This window comes from Molothrus aeneus, chromosome 11 (assembly GCF_037042795.1).
Source record: "Molothrus aeneus isolate 106 chromosome 11, BPBGC_Maene_1.0, whole genome shotgun sequence".
Lineage (NCBI taxonomy): Eukaryota > Metazoa > Chordata > Aves > Passeriformes > Icteridae > Molothrus > Molothrus aeneus.
Genome location: NC_089656.1, coordinates 10,403,486 through 10,415,762, shown reverse-complemented (window position 1 = coordinate 10,415,762; position 12,277 = coordinate 10,403,486). Strand labels below are relative to the sequence as shown.

Here is a 12,277-nt window from a genome sequence, read left to right as displayed (position 1 = left end):
TTATCTTATTACATAACAACTATAAATATTTCAACAATTAGATGGTGTAGATTTCTTCATTACATATTTTCTTCTTCTATAATTATAAACTAAAGATGTTGAGAAACTTACACCACAAATAAGGTTTAAAAAGAAGATTTCTCATGAGCCAGTATTACTTCTGATCCTTAGCACAGGACTCCTACCATGCTTTAGAGCTATCAATAACCACTATTTAAAGAGCATTGCAACTTCTTTCTTACAACCGAAAACCAGTAAGAATGTGCTCCATTCCCCTTCTGTTTCATAGCAGGGAACATGATGGAAACACTGTCAGTACTCTGAACAGCTTTAAAGTGATAAACACTTTCCAAAACCTCCAAAGAATGAAAAAGGAAATATTAAAGAGGATAGGAAGAAAAAGGCAGCATATGCATATTAGGCACGTCAGGAATAGGAAGTACAGCTGGCCTTTAAAACATCATTCTACTTCAATTTTCCCAAAACAGAAAACACCAAGTAACTAATAATTAGTGTCCAGAGTCACCACTCAGATATTATCATTTGTAGCCAAAGCACTTTGTTAAATTACTAACAATAAAACTCCTACATTATCAACAGTATTAGCAATTCTTTATCACTAGAAACTTTGCTAAAAATATAAAGTAGAAGTTTTCCTTGACAAGATACTGTAGCCTCTTGAATGAGAGTTCATTTGCTGGTATAAAACTATTTTCTCTTATCCTTTTCTATGTTTAATAAATAATACTAACACAGTAATATTAGCCAGTTGTATTTCAAATTAATAACTTCTGGACTGTGCACAGATTTTAAAACACTCCTAATAGTCTTGTTGGAACCATCAGTCAGTTCCAACTCACACTACATTGAAACACTTATGCCAAATAGCAAACAAAATGACATCCCAGAAGGATGACCAAACCTTGAATTTATTGCCATTTTAATTAGATCTGTTAATGACCTTAACAGATCTAAGAGAAGTCAAGATTCAGCGAGCACAGAGCTGCTCCTTTGTGAGCACACAGTGGTTCCCCACCCAGCACCTGCCTGGCTGGCAGGGACCAGGGCACAGTGCCAGTTAATGGGGACAATGCTGGTGAACAGGGGACAGTGCCAGCTAATGGGGACAATGCTGGTGAACAGGGGACAGTGCCAGCTAATGGGGACAATGTTGGTGAACAGGGGACAGTGCCAGTTAATGGGGACAATGCTGGTGAACAGGGGACAGTGCCAGTTAATGGGGACAATGTTGGTGAACAGGGGACAGTGCCAGCTAATGGGGACAATGTTGGTGAACAGGGGACAGTGCCAGCTAATGGGGACAATGCTGGTGAACAGGGGACAGTGCCAGTTAATGGGGACAATGTTGGTGAACAGGGGACAGTGCCAGCTAATGGGGACTATGTTGGTGAACAGGGGACAGTGCCAGTTAATGGGGACTATGTTGGTGAACAGGGGACAGTGCCAGCTAATGGGGACTATGTTGGTGAACAGGGGACAGTGCCAGTTAATGGGGACAATGCTGGTGAACAGGGGACAGTGCCAGTTGATGGGGACTATGTTAGTGAACAGGGGACAGTGCCAGCTAATGGGGACAATGCTGGTGAACAGGGGACAGTGCCAGTTGATGGGGACTATGTTAGTGAACAGGGGACAATGCCAGCTAATGGGGACAATGTTGGTGAACAGGGCACAGTGCCAGCCCCTGCCCCGGGAGATGCCAGCTGGAGGCACCTCCCCAGCACCAGTGCAGAGATCCAGCTCCTCCCCAGCCCTCTCCCCATGGCTCCTGAGGCAGCCCCTGTGTTTATAAGGGTTTCAAACCATCTTAACACTATCAGATCAACAAGCAAAGATTATCTGTCAGGGTGCTGGGTTTTAAGACTGCTTGTTAAGAGTATTTGTGAGACCTGCTTGGAGGTACAAGGCAACAAGGACAGTCACTCATTTCAGCAGTGCACAGCATCACATCCCACTTGCTGGATTCATTGCTACATAATTCAAGGATTAATGAACAAAATCCACCAGGGCTCTTTTAACACATGCAATAATACAGCCATTTCTGGCAGCAGTTTTGAACTGAAGGACTACCACTCTGACTCAAGCATTTGTAAATTGAGTTCTTAGAATTTGGGAGACTTATTTATTTAAACTATGCAGTGATTAAGAAAAAAGAAATTACCTAAATGTATTCAACTGATATTGTCCTTTACATCACCAGTGCAGAGCTGTTGCTTTTCATCAGGGCTGTGATATTTAATTTTATGTTTGAGTAGGTGGGAATACGTTGAGAGCTATAAAACCTAAATGCCAATCTACTTTTTTGAACAAGAGAATGTTCACAAATTCATAATTCTTCACATCAAGTGGTAAGAAGTAGACTTTTTAGATTAAATATGCATCACCTTAGATGGAAGAAGTAGAATCAATTAGAAAGAGCTTATAAATAGAAACAAGGTCTATGCAAAAATATGAAAGGGTTTAAATAGATTCCTAAATGTCAACACACCTTGGTAAATAGCCAGGACACAAAAAGTGGTTCTGCTGTCTGTAGAATAATTGTAAAGCAAATTTTCAAGAATTAACTTATTTAGAAATCAGTGCATAAAGCAAATTAGTCTACTTACTTTGGTAATACTAAATATATTATACATACATTCTTCTAGCAATAACATTATAAGGGTATGACAGAAATTATTATTAATATAATTTAGTCATTTATCTTCACCAATTCTTATGGCACAGAAACTTTGCTAACCACAGAACCCAGTTCTAATGGACCTGACTGAAATTAATAAGCATTATTTCTCTGTCTTCACAGCTCCAAAAAATAAAATCTTACCCCTCACCTTTAGAAATAAACTACAGCCTGCCTAGAAGTAGCCGCCAGCAATTTTTAACTAGCGCTGATAAATTAGAATGAATTGTGCTATAAATTTTTCCTGTATATACAGATCTCAGAGCATCACGAAGGAAAATATAAACAGTTAACATGAAGCCACCAAACACAAGCTGATTGTCTGAGCAGCAAAAACCAGGAACTCTTTAAAGACCATGCTGCCCCTAAATCTAGACACAGTAGCTAAAACTCATCTCAATCCCAGATGAGGGCTACTCAATTTCAGTAAAAGCTGGGCTGTATTACCATTTAAAGCACTTTTCTTTTTTAACTGATGGCTATCAGACAATTTTATCAAGGTCTGTTCAGCAATTACTGCTCCAGCTCTACAGTTCAACTGTAGCTCTGAAAATCCTCGTTCAGAGCAACCCAGACCTTGCTACAGAGAATAAAGCCCTGGAAGAGGTCAAAGTCTATGATCACAATCTAAATAAGAGTTTGCTGTTTGAGTTCTGGGCTACAGAGGGTACAGCTGTGCTCTTACTGAACAGGCTGTGTTTGTTGGGAGCAGAGATATGAAAGACCAGATTAAAACTGTTTCTCAAACGTTTCTAAAAAGGAAAAAAAAAATCAATATATTTGTTACAGTTTCAGAGCACTCAGCTGTGTGTTGGCCTGCAAATATGAACAGGAGTCACCCAAAACATACATGTGACTTCAGATCGTCTCAAACACACCCAACTCTGCATCACCTCCTGCATTGCTCTGCCACTCGAAATCCAAACTGAAGCAACAGATTTAAGAGTTCCTGGAAGTTAAATGAGTTTGCTATAGAAAATCCTGACTGAAAAGAAATTTATTCATCTGGGATGGACATATTGCAGCAGACCTCCTAAAATGGAACAGCAGATGCACCGAAACAAATTCTCTACTACTGTTAAAAAGGTATATTTATCTTTTTTTTTTTAAATTGTAAAACTTTATTGGTTTCAAGGTTTCACTCACAACTGTATTGCTTGCAAAAAAATAGTTCATAATGGCTTCTAACAGTTGGGAATTGTTTGCTTATCTTTTTAAATTATGAGGGGACTTCAGATTTTGCTTTCTGATTAAATGTAAGAAATGCCATATATACAAATATGTATACATATTTACATTATAAAGTTTTTATTATTACTGATTGAAAGAAAAAAAAATTATTTTTTATCCCATTTTAAACAGATCTCAAAAATCTTTCCATCCAAAGAGAAAAAACCATTTTCATTGAACTGAGATCTTCCCTTCCCTTTCTGCCCAATAAAGCTCTTGTTTTTTACAGGTATTATTTTAGCATAGTAAAATTTTCTCCCAAGATTCAGTCAAAGTTTATTTTAAGGTAATGAGAAAAATCAATGGAGCAACCCACACGCTTAAAAACCCAGTCCTATTTTGACTTAATGATTCCAAGGATGTGCTTAGGTTCATTAAGAAATATTTTTTAAGAACAGAAGATAGGACAAAACCTTTACCAGAGCTGTTTAGTCTTCTAAACTCCTTATTCTTTAATTTTAGTTTTCTCTGAATAAAAAAAAAATTATTAATCACAAAATTTTTTGAACCACGGTTGAAAAGACAAGTATAGTGATGTAGTAATTATTCTGCTGCAATATCAGCAGTTACATTTGCATAGAAAGCAGGGCTGCTAAGATTATTCTTTTAAAAAATCAAGGCCTTATTGCAATTGCTGCTCTGCAAAATCCCTGGGGTATTCCTTGCTTAGCAGTTATTATTTTATGTATTTATATCAATAATATACAATAGTGCTAATTCAACACAACACATTAATCTGTTTAGATACAAAAATGAAGTATCTTGATGACTCAAAGCATTTGATTTGCTGCTGTCCATCTAAATAAAATGGAATTCTGTGAATATGAATGGAAATCTGTAATATGTGGTGGTTCTAGAAGACTCTTCAGAGCTCCTTACTAGGACCTGACTGCTCCATCTTTAGCCATGTATCCTTCATAATGAAAGCAAGACCTGGCAGCATGACTAAGTTAGCAGAGAGCTACTGGGGCATTAGCTGATCAAACTGGTAACTAATGGGGACACAACCCTTCACAGCTTAATGCAAAATGATGAAACATTGACAATAATCAAATGGGAGCTCCTCTAGCAGCTTGCATGTACTCTGCATCAAACACAAACACCATTGTTAAAAACACAGTTTGAGAAATGTCTCTTTCTCAACTGCTGCCATCTGATGAAATCTTGAAAAGTGATCCTAGGTGATGTGCACAGCAAAGCACTTCACCAAGACAAAACTGAGTGCACAACCATAAATTGTAGGTAACAGTTTACTTTTTTTCATTTAAAAAAGTAAAAATGATGTTATTTTGGCAGGTTTTGTCAATTACCCACAAGAATGAATAAAAAGCACACTAAGGACAAACCACAAGGTTTCATGAAACTGACACTACCTGAACAACAGTGTAAGTTTTCTGATTAGACAGACCCACAAAACGTTTGTTACAGAACATAAGTAAATTCAGAAACATGAAAGTCAAATCAACTTGACAAAAGTACACATCTGAAATCCCACCTTAAACTAGATGGAGAAAAAAAGAAAAGGAAGCACTACTTGATGCTTACAAGCAGCATCATATCCCAACACATAAACAGAACAGAAAGAAATTAACACCATGAAATGTCACGTTACGAATGAAGTTGGGTATAGAGCAGTAACCTTCAAACTACAGGGTAACTACTCAAAATTGTTTACTTCAAACATGTAAGAAAAGCACTGATCTCTACAAGAAAAAAGAAAACGCAGAGATATAGACTGATTAAAAGAACATTCATTTCTGCTCCAAACATTAAAATACACATATGGATATGAGACATTTAAATTTCAGAGATATGCCAGTTAATACTTCTGCTACTGCAAAAAGAGCACAGATTTATGAAACTAAAAATCAGACTGTAACTAAGATTTCTATTTCAAGTTCTGACTGATGTACTTAATACTGGAAATCACACACTCTCCTTAAAAGTAAACAGGCAACATAGGTTAGCTCTGGAGTCCCAAGATGAGCCAGTTCCTGAAACCCCAGGGGCACTCCAAAAGCTCCTCACCCTAAGGTATCCACCCTGCTTGACCCAGCTGAGTCTGCAAAATATTTAAGAGGGCAGATTAAATTGATATGAGTGAAGACTACAAAATTCTTATAATTTAATCTTTCCAGTATGTGCTTTACTTTTGATATGAGTGATATCTGTAAGAATATTCTCTTGTCTACAAGTTCATTAAACTTCCAATTTCTCCCTGTGTAGTTTATCAAGCACACTGTATTGAAGCTACATGCCAAAATTGATAAAAACAGTATTTATAATCAGAATAACTCAGTTTGGAGTCAGAATGGATTACAAAGCAAGACAGAAGGTATTTCAGTCTATGCTTCAAAGTGAGTATAGAATATTTTAGAATCTGTATTTAAAATAATTCCTTTCAAAAGGACACTCCTACAGTGATTTTATCTAAAGAGAAAACAGAGCATTCTTGTTCCTGAATGAGAGAGTCCACACATGGACTTAATCAGGAAGAATTTTGTGTAGGCAGCAGAGGAGAACATTTCATTATCAGTAAGCAGTTTCCATTTTAATCAAGGATATACAGTCTGAAGAAAAGACAATGTTTTAATCTACTTACCCAATTTTTGTTTTCTCTTTAATTTTGGAAGAGGAACCAGTTTTCGGCTTTTTAGTCTCCTTATCCTTTGGTTTGGATTTAACTTTTCTACCCTTCTTTTCCTCTTTTCCTTCAGCTGAAACACTGGGGAAGTTTTCAGGGCTCATTACTCGTGGAATGTTTCTCTCTCCTCTCTCTTTTGCCTTCGCAATTGCTTCGGATATTATGCGATTCGCCTTCTCTTGTTTACTTTCCGAGTCTGTTTTTTTCTTCTGCTTCTTTTCAGACATTCCCCTCACCTGGGTATTCTGCAACTTAGTATATGATCCTGAACCATCAGTCTTCTTGGAAGGAGGCTGTAACAAGAAACAACAAGTAAATTAAATCCCCTTATTTTAAAGATCGAATGAAAAAGTGCAAACATTTTTGGTAAGGATACGCATTTTTAAAAAAATGTAACTGCCAGAGACTTATGTGGACACAAAAAATGAGAAATTCCATTTATACCACAGATTTGCGTGGGTTTCAAAATAACTACATCAATTGTTGGTTTTAAACAACCAATCCAAGTACTCAAAGTCAGTAAAAATTATCCTTCTGAAATTCTCTCAGCCGTCTCTCCACCTCTGTAATGAAAGAAACCAATCTTTAACTTTTGCAGCATTCCCATACATTTGACACACACATCCAACACCTCCAGTAAAATATGAAAAAGCAAAGAGCTCCCAAACAGCATCAGTGTTTTGCCTTTGGTAGGACACCAGGACCACGGTTCCCCTAAAGCAGATGAATGATCTACAGGACTAACTCGGCGATGAACACAACAGATGCTCGAACAACACCAAGATTACAAACCAGACAAAAGATAAAACCAAAACTAAAATTACACATTACGGATATGGTCTATATCCATAAACGGATCAGAAAGCAGCGTTTCCTTTATTTAGATCAACATACACTCCATGCCTCGGATAAAAGACGTAACTTGTTTTTATCTTCGGGATTGAAATGCCCGTTTCCTGGACGCAGAATTGTTTACGGGGCTGATGAGCTTCTCCTGCAGCCAGCCAGAAGACATGTTTTTGCTTTCCTCCCCTCCCCCTTTGAGGAATGGAAAGAATTTCCTATTCAAACACAAAACCCCAGCAGATAACAGTTATGTTACGTTCTCACCCGTAAATGCGCCTCTGCCTAGAGCAGGAAGAAAAGCCACCAGGAATTTCCAAACACATTTTCTGGGCAAACCCCGCGCACTTCCCGGGATTCATGTTCTAGAGGAGCCTCATGGGCGGCGGGGGCGGGAGGCAGGGATGGGGCCGCTCCCGATGCCACCTTAAAGCCCCGGGGCTGGAACAAACAGCCGGACCCAGCTCGGGAACAGCTCAAGATGGCGATGCGGCTCCCGCAGCAGCAGCCAGTAATAAGGAAGGTTATTCAATCCCATTAGCCTTTTAGCCCAAAGAACCCCTCCTCCTCCCACTCATTCAGGCTCTCACTTACCCTTCCTCTCGGCCTCTTCACTGAAGACATTTTTGGCGTCAGACAAAGACTTGCCCTCCGCTTTTCCAGCACCCCCGGCAGTGCTCAGGAGAAAAGCATGGGGAGAAGATTGCTAAATGGCCTATTTAGCGAGCGGCAGCCGGGCCGCGCTCAGCCCTCCCCGAGCGCTCGCTCGCTTCAGCAGCATCCCCGCGCCCTGCCCGGCGCGCACCCGCCGCCCCCGGCCCGGCCCGGCCCCGCCGTGCGCGGAGCGCCGGATCCCAACAAAGCGCGGAAAGAAACGCACAAAGCATCAAAAGGCATCAGCGCCAATATTAGCGCTGGTTAGACCCGCTCCCCGCGGAACTAGGCCAGCAGATGGTGCTACCCGTCATTATTCCATTAGGCTCCACGTTTAACCCCCGCGGGGATCGGCTTTAACCCTTGCCGCTCCCCGCCCGCAGCGCCGCCCACAGCGGCTGCTCGCTCCCTGGAAAGCCGTGGGAACCGGGCGCTGTGTGCGCCGGGCCCGCTGCACCGCAAGCCTGCGGCTCCAGCCCCGCGGAGGGCACGGGGGGACAGCGGCCGAATCCCAGCCTCTGGCCTCACAAACAGATTTTGCTCTCCAATATACTTCTTGATTTTTTTTTTTAATTATTTTTCTTGCATTTACTTCATTACTATACGATGGTAACAGTGACTATAAATCATTTGCTGACAGGCTTCCCTGCTTCCTACAGAAAATGGAAGAACTGCTGGGTTTTATCCCTCTGCCTCTGCCCAGACCTGCGGGACCCTGCGGTGGACACCTCCTGGGGACACGGCTCTCTGGTAAGCGCCTCTTCATTCCCAGGTTGGGTTAAAGTGCTATTTTAAAAAAATCAGACAAGTTTTAAAATATGTATTGTCAACATATCAAATAAAACCAAAAAGAAGATTGGGCTTTTTGCAAGGTTATTAAAAAAAACAAGAAGCTTTTGACAGCATAGCTCCATCCTAGCAATACCCTTGATTCTCAAAAGCCCACTCAAGAAGAATGAAGAAAGATCGGGACTTGATTTCTCTTTTTCTCAATATATACATATACCTTCATTTTGCAAGATATATGTTTTTCCATAGAAAATTTAAAATATGGCAAAGATTTTGAGATTGTTAAGATTAGTCATTACTCTAAAAGGTAATTTCACTTCTATTTAAGATTAATTTCAAAATTAAGTTCCTCGTCCAGTAGAAACACTAGTAGCACAAATACTTTAAATTGATTATTTTTTTAACAATACCACTTAAATTCAAGGATATTTCTGTAAATATGCAGCAGCATCACAAGGACAATTACCACATTTTAATTTTACTTTTGAGAACTCTAGCTAAGATGTTTCTATATTTTGCTTACAGTAACTACAGTAAATTACAGGGATTTATCTGTAAAAAGGGTGATTATTTCATACCTTGGTAAAGATGGTAACTAACCAACTATTTCACATTTTGAGATCAGCTAAACAAAAAAAAAAAAAATTCCTAATGTACCCTGGGTATAATTTTAGCTCTAAAAGCCAAATGCTACCAAAGCCAGTAGTGTTACATAGGTCAGTTCTTGAACATTCCTGGGCCAGAAACAAACAAACAAAAAATGCTTAATAATTAAGTAGGTAATCCAGAAATGGTGGCTTTTTTGTTAATCCTTTTACAGCCTCTTTCTAGATATTTTATTCTTTTAAAACAAAGTTTTGTTGCTGCATTTTCTCAGAGCTCAAAGCTGCTTCCCAATTTATTCCTCAACAACATTTACTACACTCTTACTGTAGAACTGTGAGTATGCTGGCCGAGGCTCCTCTATGCTCTGCGTCTTGCTCTGTACTATCCTTCCGAGTTCTGTCTCCTGCACTGCACAAACATTAAGCTATTTGTTAGAAATCCCAGACCATGGGGTTTGTTAGATTTTGCTATGACATTTCTAACCACATGGAAATGACATTCATGAAGATGCAGGAAGGCACCAGCCAGCCATTCTAAGTCAAATAAATCTGTAATGAAACCTTCATCAAGAAAGTCACCATTGTCACAAAAACCAAAACTGGAAAGCAACACAAGTGTTTTGAGATTAGAACATGAAACATGCTTGCACTACAGAGGACAGGATCTGTGTGTACTTAGCAACAAAAGCCATTTAATCCAGCAGCTCTTTTATGCTGCTAATAATTTCATGATTTGAAAACATGCACAGCTATAAAATGATTGAACAGTTGTAAATCATCATGCACATGAAAACCATTTCAAAGGTTCTCGAGCATCTACCAGAAAAAGGGCAAAGCCTTTTGCAAGCTGCAAATACCCCTCCCCCTGAGTGAGATGGAACACAGATAAAACATCCTAAAGGAATATATCCTCTCACCAATGCCTCACAAACCTATTCCATGTAGAATAAGAGAATTTTTTAAATGACATACATATAGGTGAAGGTGGAAAGAAAAACCCTGAGGCCACGACGTATTTAAAACCTGAAGATTTTATTCAGGAAAATAGGTTTGTACTTTCACGATTGCGAAGATAATCATCCAAACATGAGCGAATGCAAAGCGATGCAATGTTGTCTTTTGAGTCTGCACAGAGGGAGCTCCAGGGTATCTGCTGCTGCTGCTAATGGCTTTGCCAAGCAGCAGCCGAGTGCAGGAAACAAGCGTCCTGTCAGTTCCCTGCAGCTCCACACAATCCTCTGGGCAGCAGGGAAATTGGCAGGAATCACCTCAAATTCACACCACTGCTGCTGCCTGCAAAAGCCATTAGCAGCAGCAGCAGGTCCGGGCCCTGGTGGTGCTCACACCGCAGAGCTGGCCCGAAAAACACTCAGGGAACAGATCAGACAACAGCTGTACAATTCCCCACACATGCCCTGATCCCCAGCCAGGGGAGCATCTTTTTGGCACTATCCAAGGGAATTTGACATGCTGTCTCACAGGAGTAGAAGTTATAACCTACACATATCTGAATGATTTCTTAGTTAAACAATGTAAAAGCAGTCAAGTTACCAGGGAATATCAAGAAGCAGAATCATGACAGCATCTTTCCAATAGCCAACAGTACTGTGCTGAGTAGGCTTTTTCAAGAAAGGCATTTCCTCCAACACTTTGTTGTGGTTGCTTAGGACATGCATTTGAAGACCTTCACTGGCACAACAGTCCTTCCTTCACCCAGCAAGGACAAACCACCATCCTCACAGCCTACAGACATCAAGTTTTTCTCCTCTAAAGCCTAAACCCATTTTCCACAACAAGTCCTTCCTTCACATCCTCTGCATATCACTACAGAGGAAGCCCCAAGGAGAAGGTCAGTTTAACACTAAAACTACTACCTCCTAAAAAATCCTCCCAAATCCTGCCTTATCTGTTCCAATAGTAAAATATGGCTTCCACTGTAAGAACACCTTTCCTGCAGTAAGTATGGCCATTCACAATAGAGTAGCATTACTTTCAATTCTGTGTGTGCACAAAACCTTTCAGACTAACTATCTCCCTGAAGTCACGCCCATTCTTGATATATTCTAGGAACTGACAATGCTTTTCTCTGAAATTTTAACAAGTCACATTTGTGATTGAATTATACAAGTCACTTCATTGAAATAATGTTTTTCACTTGTGGATCTACTGACCACTTAGATTAGCTACCTAACAGCTAAATCATGAGCTAAGAGCATTAAGAGCTAAATTATGATCCTAAGGAGTCTAATAACAGAAAGCTAAGGTTTACATGCCTTGAGTTTCACTCCTGCTGGTAGCAGCACACACCTGCAGGAGGATGCTCACACCAAGTACTGTCTGCCTTGAAAGCCTAACAAGTTCCTGACAGTCTATCAGGTCCTCAGGAAATCAAGATGACCTTGACATCAACTGCACTAAAAGCAGCTAAAATTAGCCACCTGGGAACTTGATCTTCATGCATTACTACATCACCTTTGTTCATGTTTATTACAAAACAAGCCAGCTCTTTGTGCATGTCGAGTCACCAAAACAGCATGAATATCAGAACCATAGTACAGATAAATAAATTTCATGACTTACAATAATCAATAGTTTGGAGACTGTCCGAATTAGCTTCTCATTTTTTCACATTATAATCACATGAAAACTGCAGTTGCTTTTAACTCATTGCAGTGAAAAATCTTAAAGGTATATCCATTCATCATTTGAATTATAAAATTGTATTTAGGAATGCAACTTTAAAAAACCCCCAAAGCATGAACTCAACTCAGTGACTTCTGTATTCCATACTAGCACTCTGAACTTCTTTCCTCT

The 12,277-nt window shown here is 39.7% G+C and overlaps 1 protein-coding gene across 3 annotated transcripts in view; it reads right to left on the bottom strand.

Annotated features, from left to right (window-relative positions):
• The window catches only part of CHD9 (chromodomain helicase DNA binding protein 9), a 79,541-nt gene that overhangs the window by 45,564 nt on the left and 21,700 nt on the right, over window positions 1-12,277 (bottom strand). For 2 of the 3 annotated variants that reach the window (XM_066557537.1, XM_066557538.1), the window contains exons 1-2: window positions 8,010-8,177; window positions 6,531-6,865 (exon numbers count right to left, since the gene is read on the bottom strand). In XM_066557537.1, the coding sequence (XP_066413634.1) occupies window positions 6,531-6,865; window positions 8,010-8,039 (365 nt within the window). In that variant the 5' untranslated portion in view covers window positions 8,040-8,177. Of the gene's footprint in view, window positions 1-6,530; window positions 6,866-8,009; window positions 8,178-12,277 lie in introns of those variants that run through there. The other variant, XM_066557539.1, reaches the window with a different exon arrangement.